The sequence below is a fragment of the Sus scrofa genome, chromosome 12, assembly GCF_000003025.6.
Source record: "Sus scrofa isolate TJ Tabasco breed Duroc chromosome 12, Sscrofa11.1, whole genome shotgun sequence".
In the NCBI taxonomy this organism is placed as follows: domain Eukaryota; kingdom Metazoa; phylum Chordata; class Mammalia; order Artiodactyla; family Suidae; genus Sus; species Sus scrofa.
In genome coordinates, this window is record NC_010454.4 from 40,877,665 (window position 1) to 40,892,980 (window position 15,316).

Here is a 15,316-nt window from a genome sequence, read left to right on the forward strand (position 1 = left end):
ATAAATGTGTTGCTTTTTTTTTTTTTTTTTTTTTGTCTTTTTGCATTTCTTTGGGCCGCTCCTGCGGCATATGGAGGTTCCCAGGCTAGGGGTCAATTGAGCGCAGCCCTGGCCTACGCCAGAGCCACAGCAAACGGGATCCGAGCTCATCTGCAACCTACACCACAGCTCATGGCAATGCCGATGTTAACCCACTGAGCAAGACCAGGGACCGAACCCGCAAACTCATGGTTCCTAGTCGGATTCATTAACCACTGCGCCACGACGGGAACTCTTTTTTTTTTTTGCTTTCTTTCCCCCAACCTGTTCACCTCTTTCTTATTCCTCATTCATTGCTTTTATGTCATTTGTCTTATGAAAGGGCTAGGGAACAAATAAATGGAATTAAAGTGAATACAGGAGATACAGAAAAGTCATCAAATGCAAATAGATACCCAGGTCAAGTGTGAACCCCTTTTACAAAGAGCCGATGGATGAATAGAGAGGGGAGCAGGGTGGAGGGGTGGGTACTGATGTAAGAAGGTGGGTGGGTGAGTGAGAGGGTTGATGAGTCAAGGAGATTGTGAAATAAGCAAGTGATGAAGATATAATCGAAGATCACCACCACCCATGATTATCAGAAGCAGTTGTAACCACAAGGGGGAGAAGAAGTTCCACTCGGCAGCCAGGCAGGACCGGCTTCTTTGGCCCTGTGTTTCTTTGGCTGGTCTTGGGCAGCATGCTGGCTCACTTAAGGCCAAAGCGGTGCGAATAAAGTTTTTGTTGAAAGCGGGCCTGTGGCTTGTTGATTTCAGGGCATTTCATTGTCCTTAGGTGGGAAGCACCCTTGGCTCTGGGGAAGATGGAGAGGCAGAGAAAAACAAACAGCCATGGTTTCTTTCTACAACGTCCTCCCCCGGGGAAAGGAGGGCAGAGGGAGACTCTGAGAGGAGGCAGCGTAAAGATAATAACAGGAAATAAAGAAGACCCAGAGAAGAAAGACAGGAGGGGGGCTGGGGTGGGCTTTCACACCCGGGGGAGAAGGGAAACGACATAAAATCAGAGCAGAACTCAGGGCCTCTGCCTGCTGGGTACCTGCTTCTACCCGAGGGGTTGGTTTGAACCAGACCTGCTTCATTTACATGAGAGGAGATTTTTGTGTCTTTAAACAGGTTAAAAAATGAGCGTGCTCCGGGGAGTTCCTGTTGTGGCGCAGGGGAAACGAACCAACTAGTATCCATGAGGATGCGGGTTCGATCCCTGGCCTCACTCAGTGGGTTAAGGATCCAGCATTGCACAAGTTATGGTGTAGGTCACAGACACGGCTCAGATCCTGAGTTGCTGTGGCTGTGGTGTAGGCCAGCGGCTGCAGCTGATTTGACCCCTAGCCTGGGAACTTCCATATGCCATGGGTGTGGCCATAAAAAGGAGAAAAAAAAAAAAAATGCGTGTGGTCCAGGAGAATTCCTCTGCTTACCTGGAGGGAAAGGCCATAGGTGACTAAGGGAATACAGGTAGATGTGTCTCCTTGAAAGCAAACTAAAGAAGAGAAAGCAGCCCCTTTCAGGGCCAGAACTCATATTAGAAATGAATTTTTGGTTATCCAAAAATTGACTGAGGGCAAGGAAGGGTTCAGAGGCCTTCTTGTGATGGTTTTCCTTATTTGACACTGGAAAACATTTATTAAACCCCTACTGTTTTGTTATTTCCTTACGCTATCATTATCCTACCTAAATAGGAATGTGGAGAGAAGCTTATATGGGAAGTGTCAAGGTCAGCTGTCCATGCAGAGTCAGGGAGGGTGAAGATGGAATAACCTCTTACCAGGTAGGTAACTAACACGCAGTTCACACCTGACCTTGGCTTTCAAAGGTGCCCCTGTTTTTGTAGAGTATGAAGTTAAGGAGAACTTAGTCAACAGCCCTTGAAGTCAGGATTTTCCAGCCAGATCACCCCAGCTGATATTCTCTGCGTGCACAGACTCCTGAATGCATGGGCTCTGCCTCCTGTGAAGTCTCCCCTGGGTGCTGGGGACACTGCGGATGGACTTGGGAGACAGAAGGTGCCCTCTGCCTTCTCTGGGAACAAGGCACAGGGGAGGCCCCAGGTTCCCTGAGGTCAGAGGTGGGTCCCTGATGTTGCATCTCAGAGAAGCAGTGTCAGATTCAGAGATAAGGGAATTCATCCAGTGTTCATTTATTCACAAACTCTCAGATCACTGAGCCCCTGCCATGTCCCTCATGGTGGGGGACAGCTCCAACAAACCAGGCAGCATCTCTGGGCTGGGCTGGGGGGGGCAAGGTGGGGGGGTTCCAGTAGGGGCAGCGCAGAATTCACAGAGACGAGATGAATTTGCAAAACAGGATTAGGGCTGAGAAGAAAAGGAAGCAGGTGAGGGCCCAGTGAGGGGAGTGGAGGGTGGACAGGGGGAGGCCAGCCAAGCCCCTCTGACTGGTGACGTATGAGAAGAAGCCAGCCCTGGGGAAGTCTTTCCAGGCAGAGGGACATGCAAGAGGAAAAAAAACTCCAGCTTGACCTGCCTGATGTCTGGTGATGCGAGAGGAGGAACTCCCGGGACATGGCTGGTTCTGGGTGAGGTCTCTGTTCAGCCCCCTGTAACCCCCTAAAGGAGGGGAGGTTTTCAGGCCCCACCCTTAGAGATTCTGATTCAGAGGGATGTGGGGGTGGGAGGGGGGAACAATGGAGCGGGAATCCGCAGGTTTAACAAGTGTTGGGCCATTGGAATTCACCTGGCCCTGTCATCACGCTGCTCCAGCAGATGGTGACATGGGGTTAATGACCAGAATCCCAGATTCAAACTCATTTTTATCCCATTAACTAGGCATTTATGATTTGGTCCAGGCCCATGTCAAATTGCATCAGCAGAGAAAGCCGGAGTGGGAGGAGGCCTTAGCGATGATCCAGCACAAATGAAGAACAGAGATGCTGTGTGGTTCTCCGAAGGCCACACAGCAAGCCACCTCTGCTCCAGGGCTGAGTGCGGCCTCCCTCCCCAGGTCCACTCTGGGTGCCCTGGCCTCTGTAGTTTTCTCCTGGAAGAAAACAAATAAAGCGAATCTCAATAAGTGACTTTATGTCCAGATTTACTTAATATCCCTGCCTGGACTACCTTTCCTGACCAGGCATTTGCTAAATGTACACTGAGGTTACTAAATGGGAATAATTGCTGTATGAGGTGTTTACTTATAAATCAACCAACAGCAGAAAAAAAAAAAAGCTTTGGTTTACTATTATGGATCTTTAACCTTTCTTGAGGTCAATGGCTTGCCAGGAGAAAAAGCGGTGTACTGAGGCCCCTGTAAGTTTGAAATAATAATTAATAATGCTGTCTGCATATTAGAAAGAAATACATCATTTTTTAAATTAGGGAGCGGTGGTGGCAATAACATGTATCTAGCCCATATTAAGCAGCATTCAATTCAATTAGCATTCAAGCTGATGATAGCTCTCAGCTTCCTAACCCTCCTGCCTGTTACAATTTGCAGGAGACGGGAGACGGGAGGCGGGAGGCGGGGGGGGGGGGGGCGGGGGGGCGAGGGGGGCACATTTTGAACCCTCACCTTTCTCAGGCTCCAGGCCCTGAACAGGCCCCAGGTTCCCCAGAAGGTCAGAAGAAGCGCCCCTTCCTTGCATCTCAGAAAAGCAGCCTCAGTGTCAAAGAAAGTGAATTCTTCCATGCATTCATTTATTCACTCATCAGTGAACAAGGTACCACAGCAAAATTCTGGGCACATTGTCTATTAGTGCTTTCAATGATTTTAGTTGCAAATGAATTTATGTGGACTTTTTTTTTAGTGTTTAACCATGCACTTAATATTTTGCCTGCATCAAAAAAGGCCGTCTTTACATAAAATTAAGGCTGAACCTGAAAATCTGGACCAAATAGACCCAATCTAAACCCAATCCCCAGGAGTTCCTGTCATGGCGCAGTGGTTAACAAATCCGACTAGGAACCATGAGGTTGCAGGTTCGGTCCCTGCCCTTGCTCAGTGGGTTAACGATCCGGCGTTGCCGTGAGCTGTGGTGTAGGTTGCAGACGCGGCTTGGATCCCGCGTTGCTCTGGCTCTGGCGTAGGCCGGTGGCTACAGCTCCGATTCAACCCCTAGCCTGGGAACCTCCATATGCTGCGGGAGAGGCCCAAGAAATAGCAACAACAACAACAACAAAAGACAAAAAATAAAAAAAATAAATTAAAAAAAAAAATAAATAAACCCAATCCCCAAGGACCCCTACACAGACCACAGAGCTAAGGGATTGGAACAGGTATGTAAATCTGACTGAAGAGGGAAATTCTTAACCAACTGAACACCATAAAAGCTTTTTTAAGGATCCTGGACTATCTTTTGTTTGTATATAAACCGTACTGCTAATTGCAAATGAGCCTTATCTAGTTAAAGGAGTCTTTAACAAGAGCCACGTAGCAACATTTTATTAGCCATCAGGAGTTCCCTCTGTGGCTCAGAGGTTAAAGAACCCAACTAAGATCCATGAGGATATGGGTTTGATCCCCGGCCTGACTCCGTGGGCTAAGGGCCCGGCATTGCCATGAGCTGTGAAGTAGGTCGAAGACTCGGCTTGGTATGGCTGTGGCTGTGGTGTAGGACAGCAGCTGTAGCTCCGATATGACCCCTAGCCTGGGAACTTCCATAGGCCTCAGCCCCCCAAAATAAATTTTTTCATGTGCAGCCCTAAAAAGCAAAAAAACCCTCCAACCCCCCAAAACCCCACAAAAAACAATTATTAGCCATCAGGTTGAAGGAAACTGAACAGCCGTACTTCTTGAAGGATATTCTGTATCTTAGATGTTTCATAGTCAAAGGGGGGGCCCTGACAGTCTGCACAATTGAGATCTGGCAGAAGCATTTTTTTATTGGGATCATGGACCATATCTTCTAGACTCAAACATTCCTGGATTTGATTATCAGCTCTGGCATTTTTTAGCTGTGAGACCTAGGGCAAGGTAGCTCTCCTGTGTGGACTAAGCTTTCTCATCTGTGAAATGGGCTGGAAAGTACAACTCTCTCACTGTTACAGATGATACCCACAGAGTGTCGAGCACCGAGTGGGGTGCTCAGTGACGAAGTCCACCGTCATGGCCATTCTCCCCTGATCCTCCCATCCGATCCCCAAATGCCCAGGCCCTTGGGGACGTGGGTCTCTCTGCCTGTGGGAGGAAGTCATTGAGAAGACATGACTGCTGGATGACTCATCAGCTGGACCCAGAAAATTAGAGACTCCATGCTCTGTCCTTGGAAGACATGTATCACCCACATTCCCACACTAGATGCTATTTTAAGGGAGTTGATGGGAGTAAGATGGTGAGACTGAATCCATTTAAAGCCTCGACATGAAATTTGAGATTTGGCAGGGATTTGGCAGGTAGATGTGGAGATCCACTCAGCTTGCAGCCCCTCCAGACAAGCCTGGTATGCAAGTTCCCTCACTTATTAAACTGTCACCCACCCGTTGGAAGTAGCTGCCTCTTTCCTTGGTCTCTCTTTGCCATCTATGTACAGGGGCCATTTGAGAACCAACAACTGGCGAGCCAGCCAGAACGCCAGAGACATGTCTCTTGGGAACAAAATATCCGTGGGGAAAATCTGGATACCCAGGGAAATGCCAGCTGCTTTAACCTGCTTGCCTGATGAACGGCATGTATGGCCATGGGCCATAGAAGAGAAATGGATGGTAGGCTGGTCCCTACTGTGGGCAGTGCGCTGGTCTCGGATGCCCAGCTAGAGGCAGAAGCTGGAAGAAGAGCTAAGGTCAGAGAAGGACATGCAAGTGTCCACGGCTCTGCTGGCTTTGGATCTGGCAGACAGGGTAGAAGAGCAGAATAATAAGCTGGAGACGCGAAGTTCCTTTTTTGGAAACCTAGGGGCATGCAGGCTGCCACAGGTTAAGGTCTGGGCACTTGTGATAGAGCCTGATTAGGTTAAGAGGCAGATGGAAAGTGAGGACACAAAAGGGGAAGATTTACCATGATTGACAATGAGCCAGAGTCCCCAGAACCCTAAGGCAAAGGAAAAACTTAAATAATCATCACCCCAGATTTATGACCCTAGAGAAATGAACCCCAAAACTCCTAGGAGAAAACTTGCATTCTTTCACCGTCCCTTCAAGCTGTAAATCTCATCATGTGTAGGAAATGTAAGCACTGCCCACAACTGACTGAGATTGGAAAAGAAAAAAAAAAAAAAAAAAAAAGCAGGGGGAAAGAGGCTTTCAAGAGTACCGATGGCTGTCAAAAGTCCCTTGCCCAAAATCTAGTCCACAGCCTCTGTAAGATTACTTGTCAAGGGAAAACCAATTTTAAGTCTTCTCCACAAATATTAGTAAAAAGCTTTAGCCATTTGAAAGTGTAATCTTAACTTGTTCTGTCAGGATTCAACACATTTATAAACTAGTGGGTTTTATGTTGCTCTGCCATGGCTAAAGTTTTGAAATGAGAAACAAACCAAAAAAAACTATGGGGTCATACTTGTGTGTTTATGTGTATCTATGGATATAGATTATGGATACGTGATTTTTTTGGTTGTTTTTGGTACCTCAGGGTTGTATGGCCAAAATTCATTTGTAAAAGAGCCCTATTTAATTGGCTTAATGAAAAGCAGTCTTTAATAGCAATAGTATATTTATGTAAAAATTAAAACAATTTTTATTCCTCTGCTAGTTTTTTTTTTTTTTTTTTTTTTTTTGTCTTTTCTAGGGCTGCACTTGTGGCACATGGAGGTTCCCCCAGGCTAGGGGTCTAATCGGAGCTGTAGCTGCCAGCCACAGCCACAGCCACAGCAATGTCAGATCTGAGCCGCATCTGAGACTTACATCCCAGCTCATGGCAGTGGAGGATCCTTAACCCACTGAGCGAGGCCAGGGATTGAACCTGCAACCTCATGGTTCATAGTCAGATTCATTAACCACTGAGCCATGATGGGAACTCCTCGTTTTGATTTTTTCATTTCAAAATTTTCTTGGACAAATGCGAAGATAATACTGATAAAGTTGTGATAGGTTTTCCTTTCCCTTTTAAATAATATGCCTAGTAAACAAAGATTCTGTGGTTTATCAAAATAACGTCCTGGGCTTCATGCCTTTATCATGCCTTTATCATGCCTTTTTTTTCTTTGTTTTGTTTTTTAGGGCCACACCCGCAGCATGTGGAGGTTCCCAGGCTAGGGGTCTCATCAGAGCTGTAGCCACCGGCCTGCACCACAGCCACAGCAACTCCAGATCTGAGCCGCATCTGCGACCTACACCACAGGTCAAGGCAGCGCTGGATCCTTAACCCACTGAGCGAGGCCAGGGATCGAAACTGCTGAGTCACCCCAGGAAACTCCTATCATGCCTTTGATTACTTAAGAAACCGAGGCTTCTCTGTTAAAATAGCTAAGCAACTCTAACTTTCTGCATTTGCCTTTGAAGTCTTTGTCACTTTGAGTAAATAGATAACTAAGTATTGTTTCACAGGGGACTATGATTTTATTTAAGCCAGTGTTTTAAAACCTTTTGATATTTTTGACAAACTTTCTTAAAAAAATGAAATTCTAAATGAATTCTTATTGACATTGAACTCACTTCAGGATTTTCCAGAGTTTCTGGAATATCTGAAAAGTTGTGTTCTTTCTCTTTATAAAAGAGAGATATTAAGCTTTTAATAAAATTAGGATTTTTTTTCTTTTTTTGCTTTTTAGGGCCGGACCCGCAGCACATGGAAGTTCCCAGGCTAGGGGTGGAATCTGAACCACAGCTGCCAACCTACACCACAGCCACAGCAATGCCAGATCCGAGCTGCATCTGTGACCTACACCACAGCTCACGGCAACGCCGGATCCTTAACCCACTGAGCCAGGCCAGGGATGGAACCTTCGTGTTCATGGATCCTACTCAGATTCGTTTCCTCGGACCCTTACTGTTTTACTCTGATGCTTTTGCAAAAGTGTTCCTGCAAAAGTGTTTCATCTTGAAGAAGATTCATGGAAAGACTGTGACAAGTACAGGTTTCTGATAAGTAAGACCGAATTGCTTTCATGCAGAAGAAGCAATAGTTGACCTTTCAAGACCTTCCCCAAGACTCCCTGCAGAGTCCCACAATATGTCACAGAGGGTCGCAGACCTGTTCCTGTTCTCCTTTCCCACATCAGCAAAAGGGACCCACTCTGTCGATGATACAATGATAACATGTGAAGATCTGCCTCTGCTGCCCGGCTCGCTGTAGACTAGATTTCCTGGAACATTCGTAAAGAAGAAGATGGGGTGCGTGGTGAATCCATAGAAAATTCGAGCCCCAGGAGGTCCCACTGTGGTGTAACAGGATTGGTGGCGGTGTCTCTGCAGTGCCAGGATGAAGGTTCCATCCCCAGCCTGGATCTGGTGTTGCTGCCGCTGCAACGTAGGTTGAGACTATGGCTTGGATCTGATCTAAGGCCCAGGAACCCATATACGGTGGGGGTGGCTGAAAAAAGAAAAAAAGAAAAGAAAATCAGGACCTAGGCACTGCCATGAGGTTTTTGGGAGTCATTTGGGCGAGTAAGATGTGTGTTACCCCAGAATTTGTGATCAATGAGGTGCAAGCCTATCCAACTCCTGGAACTCGAGCCTTTGTAGGGATCTGAGGGGTTTAGAGGACTTTTATTCCCCACCTGTCCCCTCTACTGCCTGTTGAAGTATGGGACTAAGGACCAGAGCATCAAGCCACCTTTGGGGAGATGAAAATACTAGGGAAGCAGATGAAAGGTCTGGGCATCTCCCGAGCAGGGCTGCCATCCGAGCTAGATGTGTCTGTGACTCCAGGAGGGATGGGCTGGGCACTGTGGCAAAGACAACAGAAGGAGAAAGAACCCGTAGGATTCTGGCTCCAGCTCTGGGAAGGGGCTGAACCCTGAGATACTGGGGTCTGGAGAGTGACAGCTCCTAGGAGGGTACAGGGCTCCTCCGGGGAGATGAAAGGAAGAGCAGCTCATGGTAAGAACTTCCCTTCCTATCAAGGGCCGGATGAGAATATGTTCATGTCTACGCCTCGGTCTTGGCTCAAACCCCCACTCTAAGGGACACATACATTTGGGGTGCACCCTGTCCACTCTGCCTCTTGAAAAGTGAGTGCTCCTAGGTCCTGTAGAGAATGTACATCCTCCTCCTGATGCACCTATGGCCTGGAGGGAGGGAGTGGAAGAAATTTCCTCTGTGATGCTTTGGCCCATAGATGCCTTGAAACAAGAAAGAACCACCAGAGCCCCATCCGCCTGGAGAGCATCACCTGTGGGATTCGCAGTGCGATGTCCCCACCCAGACAGGTGGTTGCCTGGCACTGCGGGGGGAGGGACCCTTCGGTCTCCACTGGGACCGTGTCCTCTGCGAGCTGGGCCTGTGGAAACACACTCTAACAGGAATGAACATGCACCCTTGAGGGGAGGAGGTGGGGTCGTGGTCGGGCCTATCCTGTCCCCAGTCCATCTCCTCACACCCGATAGTGCTGCCTCGCCCAGATGTATGGGGAGCACAGCCAGGTCAGGTGCCTAAAGCGGCAGCCTCCTTGCTCCTCGAGGCCACGGGACACATTCCGGTTCCCCCCGGTACCATCACTTGGCCACTGTCTTTGTCTCCTCCCTTGGCCTGGCGGACACTTACTGGCCCTCCTCAAGTTCACCCAGCAAGCCTTGAATGGGGGCCCCCAAAGCCTGTTCTTGCTGAACACCGACCCGTCTCTGCGCAGAAAAGCTGTTCTCCAACACAGGATGGCCTTGGACTCCATCACTGCCTCGCCGGGAGGCACCTGTGCCGGTAGCCAGATAGACTGTGGTGAGTTCATGCCTGGTGGGTCTTCTGTCTCCTAACATGCTGTCTTTAATAAATCACAGAGGACAGAAGTGCATGTCCTGAGTGTCCAACCCCCAGCCTAGGGGGTGTGCATCAGTGGTTCTGATCAGGGGGCTCTTGGTGGAAAAACTTGATTGGGCAACAATTGTCTTAACCTGTGCTTTCTCTTGGACGCGCCTGTATTGTTGCCGCAGCATCTGCCTCCAATGCAGCCAGATAGCCGGCTAATGAGCCCCGTGCTTGTGAAACCCCTGCTGGCCGCTCGGGGCACGTCTCCCTGTGAGCTTGTTAGAGCGGGTCACGAGGGGTGGCGTGCTGGGGGAGGTCAAGGAGAAGACGTAAGCAGGGCAATCAGAGTTTCCTCGCCTCTTCCTCTGTCCTTGGAATGTGCCTCCTCGAGGTAGAAGCCACCCAAGGAAGCAGACTTGAGAGAGTCAGGTGGTGTTGAGACCCTCTGGGTGGTTTAGGTGCCTGAGTCCAGTTAAAGCCTCTGTCTCTAACGTCTAAGATTTGGCGGCAGGTGCAGAGACCTCCCGCGGCGCCCGAGACAAGCCTCGTGTGTAAGTTCTCTTGTTTATTACACCTGCCCCCGACCAGCCTGGAGCGGCCGCCTCTTTCTTTGGTCTCTCCCCGGCTCTCTGCATACAGGGCCAGTTTGCAGAGGAACGCTGCCTCCAGCCTTCTCAAACCCTGAGTTATCAAGGGTGGGAAAGCGGTTCCATTTCTCTTCATTTTCCCAAAACCAATACCGTGTCTGGTACGGAGTTAGAGATCCACACACTCGTTGAGCAGGCTGAGGAGCCAAGGACAACAGAGATGCAGCAGGGAAGTTTTCCTGTACGAGGAGGGCCTGAAGCTGTGAAAAAAGTGGACCTAGGCTGTGGCTTGGTGGAGAGGAAGAAGAGGGCGGCTTCATGTTCGTGAAAGGAGGAGCTGGTACGTGTTGGTTACATGTTTGTGAGTATGTGGGCATATGTGATGGGGGAGAAGCGGGTAGAAATGCTTGTCTTCTTCCTAATTTGGAAAGGAGTGTGTTAGCTTTTTTTTTTTTTTTTTTTTAGTCTTTTTGCCATTTCTTGGGCCGCTCCCGTGGCATGTGGAGGTTCCCAGGCTAGGGGTCGAATCGGAGCTGTTGCTGCTGGCCTACGCCAGAGCCACAACAACACGGGATCCAAGCCACGTCTGCAACCTACACCACAGCTCACGGCAACGCCGGATCCTTAACCCAGTGAGCAAGGCCAGGGATCGATCCCTCAACCTCATGGTTCCTAGTGGGATCTGTTAACCACTGTGCCACGACGGGAACTCCTGGCTTTGGTTTTGAGCCTGTATTTTGGAGGCAAACAAGGCTGAGTTCAAGTCCCAGCTCTGGCATTTATTAGCTTTGTGACTTTACTCTTGAGACCCTCCATTTCCTCATGTGTAGTGTGTATATTGGGGGTAATAACGCACACCTGTCAAGGTGCTTGCACGCATTAAATGAAATAAGACATCTTCACCAGGTCCTGACACACGATAAATTCTTAATCAATTTTGGCATCCCTGTTATGAAAATCCTGTCCCCATCTAGGCAGTCCTAAGGCAGGGGGCTGGGGCCTCTGGGATGACACATGCATGAGGTTGACTGGCCCCTGTCATGTGTGCTTATTCGGGACACGTCAGCTCTTTTAGCTCCCAGGACCAAGAAACCACCAATTTAATGCCACAGGTTGCCAGAATATGCATCTGGATGCTGTTCCCTGTTTGGATCTGATCTAGTGAGAGGGCAGATGGGATAGAGAAATATTTTAGAGAAGACACAAACGAAGAGGGACATTCCCTAGGCTGCCTCTTTCTCAACCACCTTTGAGGAGCATTATTAAAGCTGGGCATGCCCTGGGGATACCACGTTGGCTCAACAAGCCACCTTCATGTGGCTCTGCCCCAGCTTGGCAGTGTGCACAGGGTTGGCCACTGGAACTCTCTGTTCTTTTCCTCCTGAAGGGGATTTAGCATCATTCATTCTGTAGGTTCCAGCCATTTGATCCCTGGCACAGGGCAAGCCACACCCACCTGCTAGCAGGGGCTGAGCTCCAGTGGATTTTCAGGAAAAGGGAGGTAGGTGGCTGAAAGCCCAATGCTTCCTCCCACCTATAGCCCCAGCTGTGCTTCCATCTGGCAAATCCTGGGGAAGAACACACACACACACACACACACACACACACACACACAGAGCCACTGGGACACACTCACTCACACACACACACACACACACACACACACACACAGCCTAAGCCCAAAGGGAAGACAGCCAGCCCTACCTGGAACCCCAGCTGTCTTTCTCTTTCAGATGCAGAATCTCCTGATAGCTCTGTGGGGGTGGCAGCTACTTGTTGCTCTTTCTCTGGTCTCCAAGGGGGGCTGGCTCTTCTCTCTCCAAGGGGCAGGCACCTCATTCCCCGGAAAGGCCCCTTCCCGCCGGCAGCAGAGGCACGCTGGATTTCCTTGGCTCCCTTCCTTCCCCGGCTTCCAGCAGTCTCCTGACCCCAGGCTGACTCTGACCTGGGAGCAGACTTTGGTGCAGACGAATGCTGCCTCCACCCCCAGACCTGGCTCCCCGGGGGGTGGGGGTGGGGGCCCATCAAGGGCCTTCTTGCCATCTAGGGGCCGGGTGTCACGTCCTCACCTCCCAGGGCTGGTTCGCCACCTTGGGAGAGAAGCCCCCACCCCAGCTCCCTCCAAAAAAGCCCAGGAAGAAACTTTTGCCGGATCCCCCGCCCCCGCCCGGCAGCCCTTCCCCTCCCCTCCCGCCTGCCCTCTCCCCCGACAGCAGCCCGGTGGAGGAGCGGGTGGGGGAGGCTGGCTCGTTCGGTGCCTCTGGATCCTCGCCTTTCCTCGGGGAGGCGGGGAGAGCCGAGTCCCGTCCGAGCCCCCAGCATCCTTCCCAGCCTCCAGGTCCTTGCCTCCGCGGCCGCGCTGCCTCCTCTCCGAGGCGAGAGAGCCGAGGCCGCCGGCATTTGGAATTCTGCCCAAAAAAAGGGGGCCTGGAGGAGGAGAAGGAGGAGGAGGAGGAGGAGAGGAGGGACGGAGGCTGGCGGCGAGAAACGGAATCCGGAGTCCAAAACAGCACGGGGAGAGGACCGGAGCGGCGGCGGCGGCGGCGGCTCGGAGGCTCCGCCGCTGCGCCCGCCCGCAGTGCATCAGCGCGGCTGCCCTGACATCCTCAGGATGGTTAACACGGGGCATTATGCACTGGTTAACAGGCTCCGAGCTGCCGAGCGACTTGTTTTAAGCATTTTCTCCCTCGCTCTCGCTTTTAATCTTGTCTCTAGTGGCGTGTGTAGGGGGGAGGACTTTATTTCCATTGGCTAAGCTCTCCCTTCCCACCCACATCTCTTCCACATCACCTTGGTGTCTCCCTAAATAAAACCAGCCCTCCTTATCGCCTGGAAAAAATCAGGAGCTAGAGTTTGAATGGGTTTTATATAAACACTCACCCCTGGCAGCGTGCGGCTGGGCTCTCAGGATAAACTCACGGCGGCAGCGGCGGCGGCGCCTGGCCTGATGCTTGCTTTTCCTTCCCTCCCTTGAACGTCAAGGTTTGAGCAGAGCCCGAGGACTTGGGGACTCTTGCCTGAAATCTCATCAACCTGAAGCCCGTTGCGGAATTGCACAGGGTCCCCATGGACCTCAAGGACAGCCCCAGCGAGGGGAGTCTGCAGCCCTCCAGCCTCCAGATCTTCGCCAACACCTCCACCCTCCACGGCATCCGCCACATCTTCGTGTACGGACCGCTGACCATCCGGCGCGTGCTCTGGGCCGTGGCCTTCGTGGGCTCCCTGGGCCTGCTGCTGGTGGAGAGCTCCGAGAGGGTGTCTTACTACTTCTCCTACCAGCACGTCACCAAGGTGGACGAGGTGGTGGCGCAAAGCCTGGTCTTCCCGGCGGTGACCCTCTGTAACCTCAACGGCTTCCGCTTCTCCAGGCTCACCACCAATGACCTGTACCACGCCGGGGAGCTGCTGGCCCTGCTGGATGTCAACCTGCAGATCCCGGACCCGCACCTGGCTGACCCCACGGTGCTGGAGGCCCTGCGGCAGAAGGCCAACTTCAAGCATTATAAGCCCAAGCAGTTCAGCATGCTGGAGTTCCTGCACCGCGTGGGCCATGACCTGAAGGATATGATGCTCTACTGCAAGTTCAAAGGGCAGGAGTGTGGCCACCAGGACTTCACCACCGTGAGTACTTGGTTTTCAGTTCACTTTTGTGCTTGGTTCTTCGGCGAAGCGCCGCGCTGGTGGTCTCCGGCTTGGTTCGGGATCTCTCTGTGCTTTGGAGCAGGGGAGAGGGCAGCGCCAGCGTCGAAGGCCAAGAGGACAGTTGGCCCGAGTTGTTGGAACTGCTTGGAGAGGTCTGCCTGCTGGGATGGAGCGCTGTGGGCTGGGGGCCTGCCACCCCTCCTGTGCTGAGTTGCCTTCTGCCCTCAGGAGGGAGGAGGCCCGAGCTGCCGGTGGTCCAGGGCACTTGGTGTCTGAGCTGTGTGATTGGAACAGCTTGTCATTGACGAGGTGGCATTTTTTTCCCTTTCTCTCTCTCTGCTCGGAAGTGGCATCAGGCGCTGCATCCTGTGGGCTGGGCTGGAGCTTAGAGCTGCCAGAGAAGGGGGTGTGGGGCCCCAGGCAGCCTGGATGGTTCCAGGGGCTTTGCGAGCTTGCTGGAGCAGGTGATGCTGCAAAGGTGTGGAAGTCTCTTTGCTTCCTTCTCTTGTGTGGATTCTGAGCTCCGTGCGGGGAGAGAAGAGGCCGGGGGAACCCCGGGGGTCTGTCTGGTCTGGCTGGCAGGTCAAAAGCCAAGAGAGGTCCAGGGTGTTTGGACCAAAGAGGAGGTGGAGGCCTGTGCGTAGGATGGTCAATGAGATGCCCGTGAGGGTGAAACGTGGCAGGCTGGCTGGTCTGGGAATTTCAGCTGGAAACTCAAAGGCTTGGTTTGCCGTCTCTATGATGATTGCTTAACAACGTGGATGCCAGAGAAGTGGTGTGGGGAGGGGGGCAAGCAGCTGTGAGATGGGAAAGCCGGGAGGAGGAGTGTGGAGCTGAGGAAAGAGGAAAAGCAGAGGGGGAGGCGGCTCTTGTTCCGGATGGGGCTTCCTGGAGGGGGCAGAGAAAGGATGGGCGGAGAGCTGTAGCTGCCAGGGTGCTGGGTCCAATTAGTGGGCTGCTGGCATAACCGGTCAGATTGTAGCTGCTGAGACCTCCACGCTTTCAAGCAGGTCTGCGCCATGAGGGGCTCAGGACCCTCCAGAGGCCCAGCGTGGCTGCTTCTCCCACGGCTGCCTTAGGGAGACTTGAGAGCTTTTGAGGCTCAGAGCCTTGAGCCAGATGGCAATTGTGTAAGTTTGATAGGGCAGGTACTGCAACTGCAAAGACACTGGACTCTGTCGTCAGCCCCTGTCTGGGGCCCTCTGCCTAATTAAGACATGCCCTGCCTTTCTCCAAGGTGCCTGCCCTCCCCGCCTGCTCTCAG

General features: G+C 51.5%; 2 protein-coding genes across 5 annotated transcripts in view; one reads left to right on the forward strand and one right to left on the reverse strand.

Annotated features, from left to right (window-relative positions):
- LOC110256055 lies at positions 2,211-12,551 on the reverse strand. Of its 3 annotated transcripts, XR_002337244.1 has the most exons (3): positions 9,697-9,960; positions 8,115-8,453; positions 2,211-3,032 (listed from the first exon to the last, which is right to left on the reverse strand). XR_002337244.1 is itself a non-coding variant. In XM_021067442.1 (2 exons), exons 1-2 carry the CDS (start codon positions 12,451-12,453, stop codon positions 8,139-8,141), a joined length of 654 nt encoding a protein of 217 aa, XP_020923101.1. In that variant the 5' UTR covers positions 12,454-12,551; the 3' UTR covers positions 7,822-8,138. The 3 variants fall into 3 exon arrangements, 1 of the variants encoding a protein (XP_020923101.1); XR_002337243.1 differs by lacking the exon at positions 2,211-3,032 and having other exon boundaries at positions 7,822-8,453; XM_021067442.1 differs by lacking the exons at positions 2,211-3,032; positions 9,697-9,960 and adding an exon at positions 12,115-12,551 and having other exon boundaries at positions 7,822-8,453.
- Positions 10,137-15,316, forward strand: part of LOC100627824 (acid-sensing ion channel 2) — a 56,305-nt gene continuing 51,125 nt past the window's right edge. Inside the window, exons 1-2 of one of the 2 annotated variants that reach the window (XM_021067440.1) lie at positions 10,137-10,750; positions 13,393-14,031. In XM_021067440.1, coding sequence (XP_020923099.1) covers positions 13,477-14,031 — 555 coding nt within the window. In that variant the 5' untranslated portion in view covers positions 10,137-10,750; positions 13,393-13,476. The remainder of the gene's footprint in view (positions 10,751-13,392; positions 14,032-15,316) is intronic. The other variant, XM_021067441.1, reaches the window with a different exon arrangement.

Excerpts from the sequence above, each read along its gene's own strand:
- LOC110256055 (XM_021067442.1), bottom strand. The coding sequence starts at position 12,453 with ATGGCAAGAAGGCCCTTGATGGGCCCCCACCCCCACCCCCCGGGGAGC. Across the intron at positions 8,454-12,114 it reads AAAGACAGCTGGGGTTCCAG|CCACCCCCACCGTATATGGG; the intron begins GTAGGGCTGGCT and ends TTCTTTTTTCAG.